We start from the raw sequence: 22354 nt of genomic DNA on the forward strand, positions 1-22354 counted from the left end.
CAACCAATCCTTATTTTATTTTATTTAAATAAATTACTTATATTTTATTTTAACTTTATTTCTATTAATTAAATTTTATTTAAAATTAATATATTTCATTATAAATTTCTTATTTTACATAATAATTTACATCTTATTTTACGATAAACTAAATTAATTAATCACTAACTTAAAATTATAATTTTACAATTATTCATAATTTTAAATTTTCTTCTCAAATTCTTTATTTTTAACTTCTTCAAATCCATCCCAACCATAAAAGTGAAATATAAGGATTACAATATAATGAGATTTTAGACGTTTTTTATACATTACATTAGATTTGTTCCCTTAAATTTTGAATTTGATAAAATAAAAATTACAATGAAAAATATTTGTTCTAGACTCCTTCCTTGTGGGTCGAGGTCCCAATTGAACTACCCTGAAACCAGGAACAGCCATTTGGTGGGAACTCCATTCCTAAATGCTCCTCCGTTTCTCCCACTTCCTCTGCCACCGTCCTCCTCTCCACACCATGGCGCGTGCTGTCACGTGCTTCACTCAGCTCCCTCATTTCTCTCCCGCATCCAACAACGCCATCTCTAGCCATGTCTCTCTGTTCTTGAAATCCCCGCGTTTTGGCCGCAGTTTTCATGCGCTTACCCGGTGCCGGACCGAAGGTAGGCACCGACTCATGGCAGGAGTTCGCTCCGAAAGCAAGGAGTATCGGAAGGTGAGGCGAAGAGCGTCCAAGAACAAAGAGAAAGAGTTGCAACTCCGCGTGGAAATTTGCCTCGAAGAAGATTTGCCCGACGATCCCGAAATCTTGGTGCTCATTACCAAACCCAATATTTACTTTGTTAGAGAGTTCTAATAAAAGCAAATAAAATTTATTTGTGATAAAAAAATGTTTATGAAAGCATCTAATATAAAAACACTCTTTGTTTAGTTTGTTTTGATGTTAATTTTGCCTTACTGATAATATTATTTCACTCCTTCTTCTGATTTTCTTGTTCTAAATGTATTCATGCAGAATTCTATGTAAATATGTTCTTCATGGTTTCTGATTATGTTTTACCTGTTCTTTTGGGCTCTGTTTGCGAATGTGAAACTCTGGAGTGCGGTGCGGTTATGTTTTTTCCAGCTTTTAGGTCTTCGTTTGAGAAGTATTAGGGAGTAACAAAGGGAATGAATTATACGAAGGATAACTAATATGAAGCTTGTGATAAAGTAGAAACATACATGATTACTTTTACTAATTGAAGTCTTGTAAACTTGCTTGTGAGTTCTGGACTTAGGTACTTGTTCAATAATAGCTCACTACATTTAAGCTTATAGCTCCTTAGAGCTTTACCATTGACACCTCTTTTGAGGTTGGCATGACTTACCTTAATAAGCAGTTGTTCTTATAGGATGATCAACAGGTTTTATGATTAAAAAACAAATATTGTGAGATAATATGTTTTAGGATGGATTTCATTTCTTAGATGATTTTAAGATTGGAGTAAATAATTGTTGAAAAGTTTATAAATATGACTTAGTATGGTAGGACCCGTTAAAAGTAGTACTAGAGATGCTTTTAGAAGGTTACAAGACACCTCAATGAAACACTTGCATAAGTACTTACATGATAATTTCAAATAAAATCCATATAAACTCTTACAATCATATCCTATAGAACTTTTGTTTATCTGAAAAAAAAAGAGATATTTGTATGAGTTCTGCATTATACATTCTTATGTGGTCTCTTTGCTTTTACTGGGTACAGAGCATTGCAGAGTTGCTTCGGCTAAATGTTCCAATTGCAATGAAACTGGCTTTTGATGGTTTGAAAGGTTCCGGTTATAAAACTCGAGACACTGCTATAAGTGATGTTGGTGGGTTTGATAGTGTTGAGTTATCGATACTTCTTTGCAATGATGAGTTTATTCGAAAACTTAATAAGGAATGGAGAGATGAAGACCATGCCACAGATGTTCTCTCAATGTCAAGTCATATACCTGAGCTCAAGATTCCTGTTGTAAGAATTGAATCATCTAGCAGATTATAAGTTGCATTGGTGTCATTGACAATAAATAAAATTTAAAACATACATGTTGGATGCTAACTACGTGATGAATTGTTTGCAGCTTATGTTGGGTGATATTGTAATTTCTGTTGAGACAGCTGCAAGACAAGCAGAGGAAAGAGGGCATACTCTTCTTGATGAGATCCGAATCCTTATGGTTGGTTTCATAATATTCTGACTGTTTCCTGTCTGGTACTGAACTTTATTGTATTAGATTATGGTAGCTGTCTTCTGCTATCAGCATAAGTGGAAAGTAAGCTGGAGTTTCATTCTCTTCTCAGTGTGGGTGTGTAGTTCGAACATATAATACAATTAACATGTTGGAATTTTATCTTCTAATACTATGTCTATGTTGTGTGAACTGAAAGATGAACTTGGGAATGTCAATTACTTCATCTTTTTGCAGGTTCATGGCTTGTTACATCTTTTGGGATTTGATCATGAAATAAGTGAAGAGGCTGAAGTAGAAATGGAGAGAGAGGAGGAAATCCTTTTAAAGAGTCTCGATTGGAAAGGAAAAGGGCTAATAAAGAGTGCATGTGATGCTGAAACAAATTCAAATTTTCATCAAAACAGTTCAGATGGTACTTGTATTTTTTACTAGTAATCCTCAGCAATTTCATGCATAATTTATTTGCTTTATACCTTTCCCTCTAATTCAAAGTATTTGTTTGCATAAAATGTATATGGGGACATAATCTTATAGATGAATTGTCAAAAGACAGGAAGAAAGAAGGCAGTCTTAGATTTTACAAACCAAAGTTCAGATATATCTTCTGTGACATGGATGGTATGATTGCAGTGAAAATACACTTTAGATATTCCTTCATATTTCGTCTGGATTTTGATTGACTTCTGTATTGTACAAAAGGAACATTGCTGAACAGCAAAAGTCAAATTTCTTCTACAACTGTCACTGCTTTGAGAGAGGCATCATCAAGAGGGGTGAAAATTGTGATAGCTACCGGAAAAGTAAGATTAATATATCCATGATTTGTCAGGGTAGCATGTTAATATATATTATGTATTCTAAATTGGATAATGGAGATCATTTATTGGTTTCTGGTAATCTATGTATAGCTTGGTATATTTTCTTATTTAAGCATAGACATTCATATGGTTGAAAACTTTTCTGATCATTACTTTTGAAATTTGGGAAATAGGCTCGTCCAGCTGTGATAGACATTTTTAAAACGGTTGATTTAGCTGGAAAAGATGGCATTGTTTCAGAATTTTCTCCTGGGGTTTTCTTACAGGTAATCTTTCCAAAAATTTTTAATGTTCACAACGCTTCTTGATTTAGCAACGCTGTCCTTAAATGTAGCTAAAATTATTATGTAGTTATAATCCCTTGTCTTACATATTCATACGTTTTGTTTGTGTATTACAATTAACTTACATGAAACACCTACTTGATATTCTCTATCAAAATTGATTGTAAACAGTTTTGCTACCTTAACTCGCTGAAGAGATTAACAAAATGTTCTTTAACATCTGTCCAGCTCGTTAATTGTGCCCATTTTCTGAAGACATTAGCAATTTATCTTCGAACCCACCTGTCTAGATTGTTAATTATGCTGAGATTGTCACATGGATAATTTATTTTATTATTGGTGAGGGCTTTTGTGATCACATGTAGAAATTATCCCAGTCCAAGAGCTCCTGTTAATCTTTTAACATTTATTGACAACAAACCTTTCTTGCTTTAAAAACGATGGCATAATTGTTGAGCACAATTTCAAAGGCATTTCACTTTTGAAAAAAATTACAATAAGATAATGGATCCACACAAATTCTTATGTAGCATTACTCGCGGAACAATATTCTAATTCAAAATTGGATCAGTGTAATAGTGTAATAGATAGCAGATTATGGGGGCCAGCCAAAAATCCATTATATAAATCTGGCAGTTGATATTGCGGCATATGAAAGAGGCATGATAGATTCCGTATATGGTTGTATGACCTAGATTTACTATTCTCTGTCATAAGTAGGGTTTTGTCTATATATAAAGCAAGGAGTAAAAAGAAACATAATTTGTATATTAATCGTGTGTAATGTACAATCACTGATGTCCCTTGTCATCGTCTTTATTCAACTACAAATAGAGAGACATTTAGCTGAAACTGTGTAGTTCTGAGACAATATACGTGTGTTATTTATATCGAGAAATGAAATTAATACAGTAAATGGAAATTCTGAAAAAAATAAGGATATGATATGAGAAAAAATAAAAACATTTCTAATGAAATTAATCATTGTTGTCAAAAAATCAAATTCCAATGTAAAGCTTTCATAGCAGACATTTAAAATAAAAACAACACAAAGATAATAAAGATTCAACCTTTGTTAGTTTGATCCGTAACAAACAGAACCTGTTTGGAATATGAACCAAAAAAATTAATATATACTCAAATTAGAGTTAAACGAGAAACGAGATTTCACCACCCCTTGGAATGGGCTCAGGTAATCTCAATGATGCTATCTGTGGTGGCGGCAAGTGGGGCTCACTTTTCTAGCCCACCACTAACCTCAAATGAAGATGGCGAACAACAATAATGGGGGCTATTAACTAGGTAGTATAAACACGATTCTCCAGATTGAGAGCTTTGATACCAACTTGAACTATGTAAAAAATAAAATAAAATTATTGCTAAAGGCACTCAAATTACATTCTCATCAATTGTATTTGTAATAATCAAAACATTTAAAACAAGGAAATAAAAATACGCTAAAATGAATAGGAAAATTATGAATATATTTTTCCTAATTACTATGGAGATATAGGGAATATTTTTATGTTAATAATATGCTATTTAAGCAATGGGTCTTGGGTGGCATTGATATACTTGAATAGGTGCTAGAGAAGCATCCGGAGGTATAATAGAGTCATGTGATGAAGGAAGATTAACATTGGTTGGAAACTGACTGCATATATCCTTATTAGAAGGAACACGTTTTTAATATACTCAAAGAAAGGGATAATAGTAGAAACAATGTACTAATTATGTTTATGAGAGACATTGATACCCTTTTTGGGAATAACGATATCCTAGAAAGACACATTTGAACGACAAAGAAGAGTTTATTGTGAGGTTAGAACAAAACATGTTGAACCAATGGCATATTGAAGAAGGTTGTGTAAATGAGAATAAGTAAAAAGACTGAGTGAGGTATCTCATCATTAAGGAGAAATGATGATATCTGATTAACAAGACGACATACAATCAAGACAACAGCCCCTCAAAACCGATGTGGGTTAGAAACACGGGTATAGCTCATTGTTAATCTCTTCCCTAGAGTTTAACACATCCAAAAGTGAAACTTTATAAAAGTGATAAAATAAATAATAAATGACTATTTTAATGCTAGATCTTTCAAGTTCACTCTTGTTCTATTTAGGATTGGAAACTATTTTGCTAAAACTTGCCCTTTCATTACAAGCAACAAATCTATCATATTTAACACTTGAATAAATAAAGATGGAGAAAAATAGTACACTAATGTGCTTGCATTGGAGTATATATAAGAGTGTTGGAAAATAAGGTAAGGCACCTACCTTAAACCCTAACCCTAATGCTATGTAGAAAGAAATTTCACACTCTCCCTAAAGTTGAAGCTTATGGGTCATATGCACCAAGCTTAGAACATATACACTTAATCCTTGGTCCTTTTACATACTTAGTTAGCATGTTTGCGAGTTGTTCATTAAGATGTTTGTGAGTTAGCTGCCTAATTATTACATTAAACTTCATCTGTATATTTTTACAAAATTTCCACTCTTGAAAGACTTGTCTAAAATCATAAGTTCACACGTAGCTCAAGCCATAGGTCTATATTCAGCTTCTAAACAACACTTTCTTTCATACTTTTCCATGATATAAGATTCCCTCCAAGGATGCACTATTTCCTATGGTATATTTCCTATCAATGGGATGGCAACCTACTTTGCATCACAATACCCTAAGCCTTGAGTATTTCCTTTGTTGTCATATAACATTGTGAATCACAACATTCCAATGATAAATGTGAGGGTTCTGCATAAATTGATTCTACTCCCATTGAATGAGAAAGATCAAGTCTTGTTATAGTGTGTGAGATAATTGAGTTGTCTCACCAACCTCCTATATATTTCTAGGTTTTAGAAAATTTCATCTTTGTCTCATCAACTTCTTAATTGAATCCCCAGGTAAATGGGCTTGCAATTTGCCAAGCCACTCTCCTCCAAAAGTATTAGGGGCATATTTTAATTGTGAAATGGTAACACCTTTTGATTGCCCCCCAAGAAAGTAGTTTAGAAAGGCCAAATTGTTGAACCTCCCAAGTTCTTATTGATTGACAATATCAAGAGTGTGATCATGGTCCGTGAGATATTTAGAAAGAATACTTGGATTGACCACAAATCGTTGCAGTTTGTAAGACTTGATCACTGGTTCTACATACTACCGTCAATGAAGATAATTTGTATCATCCAACTTTTCAGCAAAGGATGTTGGAAACTTCGCCAAAGGAGAAAGTGAATGCATAACGCAAGAAAAGAGAAGACAAAACTTTGAATGCAAACACCAAACGAGAGTACCAAATGCAAAAGAAGAAACCAAACGCAATTACACCAACTGCTTCAGACGAAAGTCAGAGACGAATTGTGAAAGCAATTGCAAACATATGTCATTGAACAACTGCACTAAACCAAACAGATTGCAAAGAAAATTTCATCTTTGTCTCTTATCAACTTCTTAATTGAATCCATAGGTAAATGGCATGCAATTTGCCAAGCCACTCACCTCCAAAAGTATTAGGGGCATATTTTAATTGTGAAATGGTAACACCTTTTGATTGCCCCACAAGAAAGTATTTTATAAAGGCCAAATTGTTCAACTTCCCAAGCTTCTTATTCAGGATTGACAATACCAAGAGTGTGATCATGGTCCGTGAGATATTTAGAAGGAATACGTGGATTGACCACAAATCGTTGCAGTTTGTGAGACTTGATCATTGGTTCTACATACTACTGTCAATGAAGATAATTTGTATCATCCAACTTTTCAGCAAAGGATGTTTCAAAATTCACCGAAGGAGAAAGTGAATGCATAACGCAAGAAAAGAGAAGACGAAACTTTGAATGCAAACACCAAACGAGAGTACCAAATGCGAAAGAAGAAACAAAATGCAACTGCACCAATTGCTTCAGACGAGTCGGAGACGAATTGCGAAAGCAATTGCAAACATATGTCACTGAACAATTGCACTAAACCAAACAGATTTGAAAGAAAAGATGATATGTGAAAAGACTACGCCTAACAGAACTATCATAGAGACAGAAGACACCGATCAAAACCTCAGAATGAAGCAGTGAAGTGGTGCTTGAAGAAGACAACACCGAACGAATGTGAAGGAACAGAGAACACACCGATCGAAAGTTTAGATCGAAGTTGTGAAGCGGTGTTATGGTTGAAGGAGACAACACCAAATGAAAACAATCAAAACGAGGAAACGAAGAACACATCAATCGAGATCTCACTGAACGAAGTGGCAAAGCGGTGGTTGAAGAAGACGACATCGGATGAAATCATCAAAGACAACGAAGCGAAGAAGACACCGATTGAATGAAGTTGTGGCGAAGCATCACTAATCAAGATGAAGCGGAAGCGGGATCAACAAAAAAGAAGCTCATGATACCTTGTTAAGCTTCGATAGAGAAAGAGAGAGTAGAAATGTGTATAATGAGAACAAAATTTATTGAAACTGAACTTGTTACCAAGGTCTGTACATGAAAGTATTTATAGTACAAGATGTGGGATACAACTGTCAACTATGGGAAACTATTAACTATAGTTGACCATTAACTATACTATAGTAGTTAACCCCTAACTATCAACAATTAACTGTGAACACTAACATGCTTCTTCGGTGGAAGCTCAAGTCTTATTCACCAAAAGTATATCACTAGTGATTTTACAGTCCCATAGGCATTCAAAAGGTAAACATGACCTAAATTGATAAATGCAATAAAGTGATGGATTTAGAACTAGATTATTTAACCATGAAGAATCTGACTATAACTTTATACATAACTTTTCCTTTTTCATAGTTTCTTTTATTTTCCTGTGCCTTATATTCCATACCACATTATTCCAGGGATTGCTTGTTTATGGCAGACAAGGTCAGGAAATATTTAGGAGCAACTTAGATCCAAATGTCTGTAGAGAGGTAACATTTTCTGCTTATGTAACTCAGTGACCACCTTATATTTCTCTGACTAAAATTTTTTCAAGTTTCTCTTTTTTCTTCTTCTACACAAATGAGGAAAAGAAAACGTTCTTGATCCAGCTCACTTTCTGGTGGTGTTTGTGAAATCACTTCTTAATGCCAATTTTCTACATAACACTAAGATTGAGGTTTCCAACCTTCAAATATAAATATTTGATTACTGATTCAGGACTTTCATTCTTGTCATTGTATGAAGGAAATCATTTTGTTTCTAAAACATACAGGCATGTCTTTACTCTTTGGAGAGTAAGGTACCCCTTGTTGCATTTTGTGAAGGGCGCTGCTTAACCCTATTTCATGATCCACTTGTTGATTCACTGCATACAATATACCATGAACCAAAGGTACCTCGTTTTTGGATCTTTTTATACTTTATCGTATTCTATTTTGCCTGTGTCTTACCTGGAAATACTTCACAGGCTGAGGTCATGCCTTCTGTTGAACATCTATTGGCTTCTGCTGAGATACAGGTATTCACTAACGCAAACCCTTGCTCTCTAGTTTAGTCTTCTGAATCCTGATTATTGTATTCATGGATGCTAAATGATAGCATTATTAACAATTCATCGTATGAAGCTAATAGAGGAGGAAAGGTGTAAAAGATATGATTTGATCTTAGTAATTAGAGAAATATGTACAATTGATAATTAGAGATATTCTCCATTATTAGCTATTATTAGGATTTCCTATATTATACTTTGAATGATTGTAAAGAAATGATTTTCATATGTGATTAAATACACAATGTATAAAAACAGAGAAACTCTTTATGGTTATTAGAGCCAAAAGAAAGTTGAGGAAGGTTGGTTCAGATTGGTTGGCTTCCTGCAGCTTGTGAAGTGGATGATATTTAGTGACAAAATATCCAACGGTGAATGGGAGGATCACAATAGTCCTGTGAACAATGCACGAAACTATGTGTGTGAATAGTGCATTGTAGTAAAACAGGCAAAGTCCCTCTAAACCTTTGGTCCTATCACCTGCGGTTGCTTCTCACATACTACCGAAGAACATGGGCACAATCGGAAGTGTCTGTGGTCCTCCTGTATCATCTCTTCAACTGCTCTTCCACCAATATCACCTACACCTAAACCTCCAGTTGTGACACAATGATATTTAGTCCACTCATAATCCTAATGCTTTATATGCCTTTGTTCTAATATGTGACCATTCATTCCTTCCTATTTCTTTTTTATCTCTTTTTTGGACTTTGTGTCTACTCCCGAGTCTGAGTCTACCAGCGAAGACATGGTTGACCACAATCGGCAATATGTGATGCTAGCAATGATGGCTACAAGATGCTAGCAACACATGGGAGCTCATTCCCTTGCCTCCAACCAAAACCAGTTTCGGGTGTTGTTGGGTCTGTACAATGAAGATCACATTTGATGATACAATTGATAGTTACAAAGCTTGTCTTGTAACTAAGGGTTATAATGAGATCTTTGGCCTGGATTATGGTCTTTACATTCTCATAATCTCTATTTGTAATAGTCAAAACCTTTAAAAGAGGAAATAAAAATATGTTGAAATGAATAGATTCTCATAATCTCTATTTGTAATAATCAAAACCTTTAAACGAGGAAATAAAAATATGTTGAAATGAATAGGAAGATTCTAAAGATATTTTTTTCTAATTATTATGGAGATATTGAGAATATCTTTTATCTTAATAATATATACTATTTACAACGTTTCCCACCAAGTTGGTAAATGAATATTGTTAGATGTATCCGCAGACCCGTTTTGTTTTTTCTTTTATTTATTGCATAGCCCTACATGCTCAATACGCATTAGGTATTCAACCTATGTCTCTCTCTCTCTCTCTCTACATGTGATCAAGTCACTATCCCAGTTGTCTGTGATCCTCCTGTTGTGAGTGAAAATGAGTTGTCTTCTTTGAAAGTCAGTTTTTATGAGGTTGAGTTAGATATAAACTCACTTACTAGTATGGTATTAGAGTCTATCCTAATGAGGTTTATTAAGCCTATCATGCTACATGTTATCAGACTATCCACAAATATCTATTCTCATGTATGAGATTTACATGTCTCGATGTGAGGAGTGTTGGAGATTCCACATCAATTAGAGATAAGGTCAATTTATAGTACAAGTGGGAACAATTCTCACCTTATAAGCCTGTGTTGCGAGGTTGAGTTTGGTTTAAACTCATTTCCTAATAAATAAATATTAAAAATAGAAGAAAAATTCAAATCTAGCAAACCATTTATGAAAACTAAAAGCCTTCCAAATGAATAATCCAATGATCCTTGAATTAGTCAATAATAATATCTATAAAAAAAGTTATGTCCAGAATAGTAGACAAATGCCAAATTAGTTAACAATACGGAATTAAAACATTTATGCAAAAGTAAGGCCAATTTATTACTAATGACAAGAATTGGTAGAAATACAGACAATAAGGCATGCGAAAGCACTTTGAAGATATAATAAAGCAATGAATGTGAATACAGAATGTGTTACGAGTAGCCTATGCCTATCGCATCTAGTAAGAAATGACTTGGCGGTTGTTGCTCACGGTCACTTTTCACATGTAGATGTTGCTGACATTTACATTTTGATTCTACAGAAAATGATTTTCTTAGACACGGCCGAGAACGTGGCTGACACCTTGCGACCATACTGGTCAGATGCAACGAAAGGTCGTGCCAGTGTTGTTCAAGCTGTGCCTGACATGCTGGAAATTGTACCGTTGGGAACATCAAAAGGGAATGGAGTAAGAGTGCTGCTAGATCATTTGGGGGTTACTGCTAAGGAGGTATCACCAATATGAGTTCTTCTGTAACGTTGATTGCATTGTCTATCGCAGACTCTCAGTAACATTGTTCACTCACATATATGGAAAGGGTGGTAATATTCAAGTTAAAATAATTAGTTGAATGACGTCGAATAACATTTTTCCTGATCTAATTTAATTAGAACTGTTAGATTCTAGCCAAAATTTTCACGAAAGGTTTAGCAATTTCATTAGGCTTAGAGTGGCACACATATTTGGAACTTTATTTATCGTCCATTGAGCCGAGTGTACAAAACATTTACTGATGATTTGAGGGGTCAATCTTAAAATTGTGCGTATTTTCTGGCCTTATATTTGCCCCAATTTTATTTAACACAGATAATGGCTATTGGTGACGGGGAAAATGACATGGAGATGCTTGATCTGGCTTCTCTAGGCATCGCACTTGGTAACGGATCAGAAAAGACCAAAGCTGTGGCTAACGTAATTGGTTTAAGCAATGATGAAGATGGTGTAGCAGATGCCATCTATCGATATGCATTCTGAGGCAATTAACGTTTCAATTAAATTCTTTAGGGGTTTAAGCTATCACCCCTGATTATTTATTTTTTTCCATTTATTTTCTTTCAAAAACATGTTCAAGCTGAGGAAAGTATACCATGTCATTGTTTATCTCAATCATTACAATAATTTGCAACTAATATTTCTTTATTAAGGTTTCACAGGGTTGATGCCCAAAGGCGTGTTATCTTTGTTTCGTCTTGTACAATAGGATTTAAGAAGGAATCTTTGTTTACGTACCTTTTATCTTTATACTGCCACTAGTATCATTCTATTTTCTAGCTTTTGTGATGATGTTACCTTGCCATTATTTACAATTGAAACTAGTACATTTTAATATTAAGGATATGCTTGGAAAGAGGTTTAACTTTATTATTGTTAATTAAAAATAATTAACTTAAGCACTTTTAATGGTGATCTTTAATTAATTATTTCTTATTATGTACAAGAAAATAGTATGTATTATTTATTAAAGATTTAATTAAGTTTTTAGTCATTAAATATTTTTAAGTATAAATTTGTTTTATGATCTCAAATTGAAAGAAATTACTTAGCCCTTCAAATTTTCTGAAAAAATATTTTAGTCCTTTAACCAAATGATGTAAAGAACAGTGGTGAAATTTGACATGGCGTTAGCTATATTTGACATGCGTTTACTTTTCGAATGTTACAAATACGTTTATGTTCGATACCGAACTCCGAGGTTTAAAAATGTATTTTTATTAATTAATTTGATGGATTATTATTTATTTTTAATTTGGATTAAAAATGTGTTGTTTAGTGGTGTCCATTATATAATAGTTGCACATACGTACTAGTTAAGACGTATTGTCGTTTAACTTAGTTACTATTCTAGGGTGATGAGGCGTTTACTAATTGAGTCTTACTGGTCAATTAATTGTAGATTATATTTATATTATGATACTTTGACATATATTTATTATATATGCGTGACATTTTAGTAATTATATTATTTGTTGTATGATATATGTTGTTAGAATAAATGGATTATTCAATGATTTGAGATTAGTTGAATAATACGTAATTCTTAAATTTTTGTAACAGTATTGTCGTCAAATATAACGATGATAATTCATTAAAACATTAAGTGGACAGTTAATGACTTGTTCAGGAGCAATGCACTACAAGAAGACATCAGTAAGGTCACAACAATGCATGTAACCATGATGGGTATGTTTGATAAAACGTTTGAGATCTTCAAAACGTCACTTAAAGTCCTTGGAAGTTGAATTCAATTATTTGACAAATTTGTTTTACATTTTATTGAATGCTAAATATCCAAAACGACCGTTGCATTCAAAGCAACACTATGGGTTTTTTTTTCCTTGAATAATTTTTTTTTGATGCATTCAAGCACATTTAACTGCCACTACAAAAAATATGTCACATTAACAACTTATTTTAGAGATAAAAAAATTATTAGTTTATATATTAACTAATTTAGATGTCAATTTATAAAATAAAAAATTATTAATTATTAAAATAGTCACTATTATGAATAAAAAATTATAATTGGTTTCTAAATTGGTTTTTAAAATTTAGCTACCAAAGTTTGATCTATCAAACAAAATTGTCCCTAAACATTTGCTATTAAGGTTTTTATTTTACCAAATGAATTAGTTTCTAATTAATTAGCGACTTATTGATAATAGTAACTATTTTGTTAACGAGTAATTTTTATTTGTTAAATTAATATCTAAATCAATGATTATAGTGACTAACAACTTTTAACCACAAAAATTAATTATTAATGATATATTTTCTTATAGTGTTCTTTATCTTAGATAAAACACAGATGACGAGCTGATAGTCGTTTTTCTTGAGGTCACTACCATTCCTAGATCTAGGAGTTGTAGACTTTTGGTACTCCCCAATCTCACTTGCAATAGAGTAATTAAATAGAGTAATTACAAATATTATTATTGAAATTGCAATAAATTATGTGGAGTATATGTGGATTGCAATTCGCTTATACCACAATGAAAGTTACGCCTTTTGAGATTTTGATAGAGTGAAACGAAGTTATTTGAGCATGTTCAAATGTGTTAAATTGAGATGTTGAAATTGCTTCGTGCACTCCTATGTTTTCTTCTTGCACCTCCATAATTCTTAGAATACCAAAATTGATCTTGTGGTAATAGTTATATGAGGTGAGTGCATTGGGTGCTGTTATTGGTTTCTGCCGGTTGTGTGCTATATGTGTGGTGGTTGTTGGTGGTGACTAATGTGGGGTGACGTGTGGTAGTGGCTTGTGGTGGTAAGAACTATTGGGATTGAGTAATCGAGTATTGTTATTGTTGGTTGTTAATGGTGTATTTGTGGTGGTTGTTTGTGGTTGGTGGTGGTAGTGATTGGTCGGATGTGGCACGTGCCTTAAGCGAGTCTCAATTTTTTGGATAATTTTGTTTAAATTTTTTGGATTTCACGATCTAACTTTTTTTTTTTTTAACTTCTCGCATTCTGGATTACAAAATTTAGAATACAAAATTTATATTTCATAATGCATAATCTAAAATATAATTTTTGTGTTTCAGAATGTTCAAAATACAAATTTTGTACCCTAAATTGGACATTACATAATACAAATATTATATTTTGAATTAGGCATTTTAAAATACAAATTTTGTATTTGATAAATTCCAGTCAAAAGTGGTAAAATCTGTTCTTCCATAACATACCATGAGTGATCCATTTTTTTTAGTCCCAATTGTCTCTTTATTCTGTATTTTACTGGCCTCTTTGTTTTGCCCCGTTAATCTTACATAACCATCTCTTTTAATTGTGTTTTCCACCTTTATTGTTATTCTTCAATGTCCAACCCTTCAATCTCCCTTTGAAACCCTCTATAAATACTCATTAAATCAACCATTTTTTGATCGGGCCCCTACTGATGTTGGGCGTACCACCATAGAGTCCCATAGTGTGAGCATTTTTATGCGTATGACTAAAAGAAACCACCAGGAGTTTACCAACTTGGGGCCTTAATTTTTTTTTTTAAATTATTGACTCAAATAATATATCTCCTATTATAAACCCAAACAATGTTGGGCTTCCAAAAAGGAACTACTAAGGTGCATGGTGAGCTTAATATCATATTTTGTAGTTTGTACTATTCGAGAATATGAATCGTTAAAAAGTTATTGCCCATGGCTCAATGTTCTTTCAAGGATGGATTTGATATTGTTGACCAAGTAAAAATCATGTTTCCTGATATATACTTTTCGACTTTCAATCCCTTGAAAAACTGCGAAACACTACTTAGGAGTTTATTTGCTCCATAGATTTTAGATTTTCTTATTTTTTCCTTAGGAGACTGGTTGCTCCTAGGAGGCTTATTGCTCTTACAAAAGATGTTGCATAGGAGACTCGTTGCTCCTTTAGAAGACTTTTTCATAGGAGACTTGTTGTTCCTTTAGAAGATTAGGAGATTTCTTGCTCCTTTAGAAGAATTTTTCATAGGAGACTTGTTGCTCCTTTAGAAGATCGTTTCATAGTAGACTTGTTTACTCGACCACCTAACATCAAAATTTAGGAGACTTGTTTGCTCAACTAAATGGTTTGGGAGACTTGTTTATTCGACCAACTAAGCTCAAAATTTAGGAGACTTGTTTCCTCAACCAAATGAGTTGAGATACTTGTTTGCATGACCAACCACCGTTAGAATTTATAAATCTTATTTGCTCAACCAAATGGGTTGGGAGACTTGTTTATTCGACCAACTAAGCTCAGAATTTAGGAGACTTGTTTCCTCAACTAAATGAGTTGAGATACTTGTTTGCATGACCAACCACCGTTAGAATTTGTAAGACTTATTTGCTCAACCAAATGGGTTGGGAGACTTATTTGTTCGACCAACTATCATTGGAATTTGGGAGACTATCAATTTCCTTAAAAATCTTTGAAGATCTTCTTTATTCTTCTAGGAGATTTTCTTTATTCCTTAAGATACTAATTGCTCCCATTGAATTTTAGGATACTTTTTATTCTTAAGAGTCTGATTGCTCTCATTGGACTTTTACTCCTTTTTATTCCTTAAGAGATTAATTGCTCTCATTAAATTTTATGAGACTTTCTATTCCTTAAGAATTTGATTGCTCTCATCGGACTTTTTCTCCTTTTTACTCCTTAAGAGACTAATTGTTCTCGTCGAATTTTAAGAGATCTTCTGTATTTCTTAAGAGACTGGTTGGTTCCATAGGATTTTTCTCCTTCCTTAAGAGACTAATTGCTTTCATCAAATTGGTTGAGAGTCTGGTTGCTCAACCAACAAGTAGATTGTCATTTGGGAGACTTATTTCTCAACCAAATTAGTTGGGAGTCTGGTTGCTCAACTAATAAGTAGATTACTATTTGGGAGACTTATTGCTCAACCAAATTAGTTGGGGGTCTGACTGCTCAACCAACAAATAGATTGTCATTTAGGTGACTAATTACTCCACCAAATTAATTGGAAGTCTGGCTTCTCAACTAACAAGTAGATCGACATTTGGTAGACTAATACTCCTTTTTGTCTTCTGGGAGACAAATGCTCCTTTTCGTCTTCTGGAAAACTAATGCTCCTTTTCATCTTCTTTTTAAGGAAATGCTCCTTCTTATCTTCTAGGAGATTAATGTTCCTTTTCTTCTTCAGATAGAGTAATGTCCCTTTTCTTATCTTGGGAGACTAATGATCCTTTTCGTCTTCTAGGAAACTAACGCTCATTTTCATCTTCTTTTTAAGGAGACTAATGCTCCTTCTCATCTTTTGGGAGATTAATGTCCCTTTCCGTCTTTTGGGAGACTAATGCCCCTTTTTGTCTTCATGAGACTAATGCTCATTTTCATCTTCTATGCTAAAATCAGACATTCTTTGGCCCTCCACTATAAATTTGGTTATGCATTGTTCACGAAATCTCCTGCCACTGTTTTCAAATTCTACCCCATAAATCTTTGTAAAAAAATAACAGCTCATGAAATTTATAACTAGTAGTAGAAGACAATAAATTTAAGAATATAAAAAGGAAATATAAAATATTAGATAAATTTAGGAGTTAATATTCTAGCGGAACTTGATGAATTCTGACACTACACATCCATTGCTTGTCGTCTAGAGTTCGAGAGAAATATAATTGTGAGGATGCTTTGAGAGGCAAAGTGTGAAGCCACAATTTTCCTTTAAAAAATCCTATATGGATTCAACATGATGGGTCCATAGAACACGATGGTCGCAAAAGGCGTCAAGGTGGCATGTAATGGCTGGAGGCATGAAAGCTCCACACCGCCATCCAATTGTTTGTAATATTATACATTAAAAAAGTAAAAAACTTGGGCGTCAAGTGTAAGATCCGTGAAATTTAATTAATTAAATAATTAATTAATTAATAAATGCAGGGAGATAATGTAATTATGACATTAAATTCTAATGGGTATAACGTGGAAAGGTACTAGCTCAAGTGGTTAAGAGTACTTTGATTTAGGTGAAAGGACTTGGGTTCGAATTCTATGTGTGCTATTGGTGTGTTGGTTGACTTATTTTGTTTTTAAAATTATACATGACAGTGTTGAGTGAGAACATGATTGTAAACGTGTGTGAATTGGCATGAAATATGAATTGGCTTGGTGGTTTAGCTTTGATTTGGCATTGGTAAGGTCATGGGTTCAAACCTTGATGGCACACATTTAATTCTCTTTTTGCTAAAAATTGGTATGGCGTGAATATGGAAAGGGGGAGAGAATCCTGGCAGAATGGGGCAGCTAGGAAGGCTGAAAACTAATACTAAAGGCCTTAAATAACAATAAAACTTACCATTAAAACTTAATTTTCGTTTTAGGCATTAAACCCCTTTAAGGCACCTTTAAAAGGAAATTTTTGAGAAAGAAGAGGGGTTTGGAGAAGCTGTTTTCTGAGGGCTCTGCAAGGGTGCGAAAATTGAGAGGGTTTTGGCATTTGAGAGCATAGTGAAGGGAGGGTGTTAGGCTGCTTAGTGATCAAGGAGAGATTTCCAACGTTCTGCATTTGTCTAAGCAAGGAAAAATTCCAGATTAGGGGAGCTGAACCCGTATTGTTAAGTTTTTGGTTTGATTATATGAGATTGATGACCTATTGCCAAAGAATTCGAGTTGATCATGGGGTGAATTCGGGGTGGGGTGATTGGGAACTGTTTTATTGGAAATTGCATGTAATTTGATGCTCATGCTGGCTATTCTGTGTTATGTATACTGTTATGGTACGAAAATTCGGAGTGGGAGTCTCTATTGCGTTTATACTTTGCTGTTCTGTGAGTTTAAGGTTGTCAAATTGAATTGGTGTGTTTTAGAAACTTATTGGGTTTCTGGTACAGTGCTTGTGTGCGTACAACAGTCCCAGAACCTGCAATTCTCGCTAAGGCGAGCCGGACTCGCCTAGGCGAGACATGCAGGGACTCATATTCTTACCCTACTCGAGGTTATCGCTCAGGCGGGAATTCCAATCTTTTGAGTGCAAGAATGTCTCGCTCAGGCGAGAGCCTCTCGCCTCAGCGAGAACGCGAAGAATGTTCTGTTGTGGGGTCGACTCGTAGCTCAGGCGAGAGTGTTGGTGCTCTTGGGCGAAACGTGAACTCGCCCAGGCGAGTGTAACTCGCCTAAGCGAGAGTTAGAGAATGGTTCAGTGCATGATGATCGCTTAGGCGAGGTAATCTAGATTAAGCGAGTTGGATTGGAGGGCTTAGGCTAAGATTTGAACATTAACGAAGGATGGTAGGATTATGCACTTAAGATGCATATGGTTATGTGATATTAAAATGATTGGTGGTGGAACTGGAAATGCGTGAGCCAACATGCTTCTAGGGTATCTTAATGGTGAGCTTGCTAGTGTTCCATCGGTTATAGCCCAGAACGTATCCTTGGGAGGTGGCCCACGATAGACGATAAGCACGTGACATTCTATAGGTTGTGGCCCGGGATGACTTCCCTTAAGTTGTGGCTCGGGATAACGGATGAACACAAGAACCTTGAGTTGTGGCTTGGATTGGTGAGTGTTATCGGTGGGAGTGTGCTGGTTGTGGCCAATACGGATGGGTCCAGATGGATTGCCCTCCTCAGTGTTTTGCTGACGAGTTTGGTAGTCTTGGGACGTTACAGACTATGTTCGTACCTGGGAACTCCATCTGACGTTGCGGTGTGTGATCCGTGGCATGATTTCCGCACGTGCTCTATCGATTGTGGCCAATAAGTGTGGCAGCAGGGTGCTTTGAGATACTTAATAGAAGATGTAGAACACTACTAACATGGTTGTGGCCATGTGAAAGTACTGGAATGAGGTTCCCTGATGTACTTTAATATACATGGTGGTGGGCATATGGAGGGAAGGTAACGAGTCTTCCACGAGGTGCATCGGTGTACATGGTCGTGGCCATGTGATGGAAATGGAGTGATGTTTTGTGGGAAATGAAGGGATATTATATATGGTTGTGGCCATGCAGTATAAAGGAAGAGTTTTTTTTTATTGTTCTATTAATTCTATCCATTATACATGTATATGTGTGTTTGGTATATTTTTATGTGTTTCATCTGTTAGCTCACCCTATTTTCTTGTGTTTTGCCATGATCGTGTACGCGGTACACGTGAGCAGGTGATGATGTAGGTGGAGCTAGTGAGGCTTAGCTGCGGAGAGGGGATGATCATGGGACTTTAATACTATGTTTTATTGATCTTAGATTTGGAAATGATATGTAAACTTTTGAGAGATACTTGAACATTGTTTCACTTTATAAACTATGGAATGATGTTTTATTATATGATAATAAAAGTTTTAAATTTTCCACGCTTTTAGGAAATGAGGTTTATTCATAAATACAATGTATTTATGTTTTGTCATTCATTTTAATTAATTTAAGTATTTAAATCAGTAATATCCAGATGGGATGTTACATTTGGTATCAGAGCTTTGTTTTCAAAATGATTTTTGGGGTCTATGGGGAGTGAGCTTACCGTGTCTGCTAGTGAGATCATTTTGATCATTGTTTGTTATCTAACATTTGGTATAAAGTCTGAACCAAAGCTATTTGATGTGAACAGTTATATGTGGCGTGCTCAGGCTATGGCAAATAGGAGGAGGAGGAATAATTCTGGGGCTGATGAGGTCGCGTAGGCGATACATCGGATGGTAGATGCGATGCAGCCCATTACAGCGTAACCTAGAGCTGTGGTAGCACCCACACGTCCGGTGTCGATGGAGGACTTTATGAGGCATAAGCCCTTAAAATTCATGGGCAAAACCATTCCAGATGAGGCGGATGCTTGGCTCAGAGGGTGTGAGAAAATTTTTCGAGTGATCGATTGCATAGATGCTCAGAAGCTCGCATTTGTCTCTTTCCTGTTGGTAGCTAACACAGAATACTAGTGGGCAGGCATGCAACAGCTCATGCAGACCCGTGGCGAGGAGGTTACCTGGACTTCCTTCAGGAAGAGATTTCTAGAGAAATATTTTCCAGACAGTGCCAAGCATGAGAGAGAGGCATAATTCCTTACGTTCTAGCAGGGGAACCTAACTATGCAGGCATACACAGACAGATTTGAGTACCTATCCAGGTTTTACTCGCCCACCGTCACCGAGGAGTGGAGATGCAGAAAATATGAGGGCGGGCTGAAACACGACTTGCGCCGTTTTATTGTACCTCTCCGGATCAGGGAGTTTCCAGTCTTGGTGGAGCAGGCCAAGGCTGTAGAGCAGCTAGAGATGGGGCCCAGCAAAGGGGATCGACCTCAGAAGACTACCTCTGATTCACGGCAGTAGAAGAAGTCGTATGACAGGTCACAAAGTTCGGCTAAGAAACTACAGTGCTACAACTGTGGTGTGGAGCATTTTCGGAGGGATTATCCAAAACCCTCAGGCAGCTCTAGTGGTGGTGGTGGTAGCACTGGCAAGTGCTACGTTTGTGATCAGACGGGCCATTTCGCACGTCACTGCCCGAATAAGAAACGGTTGGAGGTGCACCAGCGAAGAAACCAGTCAGGGATCGACCTAGAGCCCCTGGTTGTGTATTCGCCTTGACGACTACCGAGGCCACCCATTCAGGTAACTTAGTACAAACTACTTGTTTGTTGTTTGATCACGAAGTTGTTGTGTTGTATGACTCAGGAGTTATCCATTCATTCGTATCCAATGAATGCGTGAGGAGGTTCGGTCTAGTGATGCGAGAGCTGGCGTGTGAGTTAATAGTTACGACACCGGCGTCTGGAGAGGTATCCACAACGTTTGTTTGTGTGGGATACCCTATAGAGGTGGCAGGCCGCAGGTTCAAGGTGAATCTCATCTGCTTACCAATGGAAGGGTTAGATATGATTCTAGATATGGATTGGTTGGCCAACAACCATGTGGTAATTGATTGCGGGCAACGCATGGTGGTGCTTCAGATGCAAAAGGACTGGAATTGATATCATCCAACCAAGCAGAGAAGGAGATTGAAGCGGGAGCTACATGTTTGATGATAGTAGCTCAAACGGAGAAGAAGAGTACTGCAGAGAAGATTAGTATGATTCCATGGTAGATGAATACGCAAATGTCTTCCCTGATGAAATCCCATAATTGCCACCAAGCAGGGATTTTGATTTCACCATTGATCTCATCCCTGGGGCTGGCCCAATATCTATGGTACCATATCAGATGGCACCAGCTGAGTTGGTTGAGTTGAAGAAGCAGATTGAGGATTTGCTTGAGAAGAATTTTATCCGGCCGAGTGCATCACCGTGGGGAGCACCGATATCACTTGTGAAAAAGAAGGATGGCAGTTCCAGGTTGTGTGTTTACTACCGACAACTGAATAAGTTAACAATCAAGAATAAGTACCCGCTGCTGAGGATTGATGATTTGCTGGATCAGTTGAGGGGAACAACTGTGTTCTCTAAGATTGACTTGAGGTCTGGATATCATCAGATCTTAGTCAAATTAGAGGATGTGTAGAAGACAGCGTTCAGGTCTCGCTACGGCCACTATGAGTATGTGGTGATGCCGTTTGGGGTGATGAATGCGCCTGCTATATTCACGGATTACATGAATAGGATATTTCGGTCGTATCTGGATCAGTTTGTCATTGTATTAATTGACAACATACTGATATATTCTGAGAGTAGAGAAGAACACTCGGATCATCTGCGAGTGGTATTAGAGGTACTCAGAGAGCATAAGCTTTATAGGAAGTTATCGAAGTGTGAGTTTTGACTTGATGAGGTGCAGTTCTTGGGCCATGTAATCTCAGCCCAAGGAATCGCAGTAGACCCAGCGAAGATTGAAATAGTGGTGAAGTGGGAAAGGCCACAGACTGTGACTAAGATGAGGAGTTTCTTGGGCTTGGTAGGTTATTACAGACGCTTTGTGGAAGGGTTCTCCAAGATGGTGAGTCCATTGACTCAACTCACCAAGAAGGACCAGCCTTTCTCTTGGACAGACGAGTGTGATGTCTATTTTGAGGATATGAAGAGGAGATTCACCACTGCACCTATCTTAGCTATCCCAGACACAACCAAGATGTTTGAGGTGTACTGTTATGCTTCATACCAGGGTTTGAGGTACGTGTTGATGCAGGAGAAACGACCTGTTGCTTATGCATCTCGCCAGCTGAAGGTACACGAGAAGAACTACCCTACGCATGACTTGGAATTGGCTGCGATAGTTTTTGCTCTCAAGACGTGGAGGCACTACTTGTATGGTTCGCAGTTTCAAGTGTTCAGTGATCAT

General features: G+C 36.0%; 1 protein-coding gene across 2 annotated transcripts; it reads left to right on the forward strand.

Annotated features, from left to right (window-relative positions):
• The first annotated feature begins 382 nt into the window (after positions 1 to 382).
• Positions 383 to 11823, forward strand: LOC114195329 (endoribonuclease YBEY, chloroplastic). Of its 2 annotated transcripts, none has more exons than XM_028085750.1 (12): positions 383 to 808; positions 1748 to 1999; positions 2109 to 2204; positions 2454 to 2631; positions 2754 to 2837; positions 2919 to 3019; positions 3211 to 3303; positions 8186 to 8257; positions 8542 to 8661; positions 8737 to 8787; positions 10908 to 11096; positions 11454 to 11823. In XM_028085750.1, exons 1-12 carry the CDS (start codon positions 464 to 466, stop codon positions 11619 to 11621), a joined length of 1749 nt encoding a protein of 582 aa, XP_027941551.1. In that variant the 5' UTR covers positions 383 to 463; the 3' UTR covers positions 11622 to 11823. The 2 variants fall into 2 exon arrangements, with proteins under 2 accessions (XP_027941551.1, XP_027941552.1); XM_028085751.1 differs by having other exon boundaries at positions 2769 to 2837.
• The last annotated feature ends 10531 nt before the right edge of the window (positions 11824 to 22354 follow it).

The sequence above is a fragment of the Vigna unguiculata genome, chromosome 8, assembly GCF_004118075.2.
Source record: "Vigna unguiculata cultivar IT97K-499-35 chromosome 8, ASM411807v1, whole genome shotgun sequence".
Classification (NCBI taxonomy): Eukaryota; Viridiplantae; Streptophyta; class Magnoliopsida; order Fabales; family Fabaceae; genus Vigna; species Vigna unguiculata.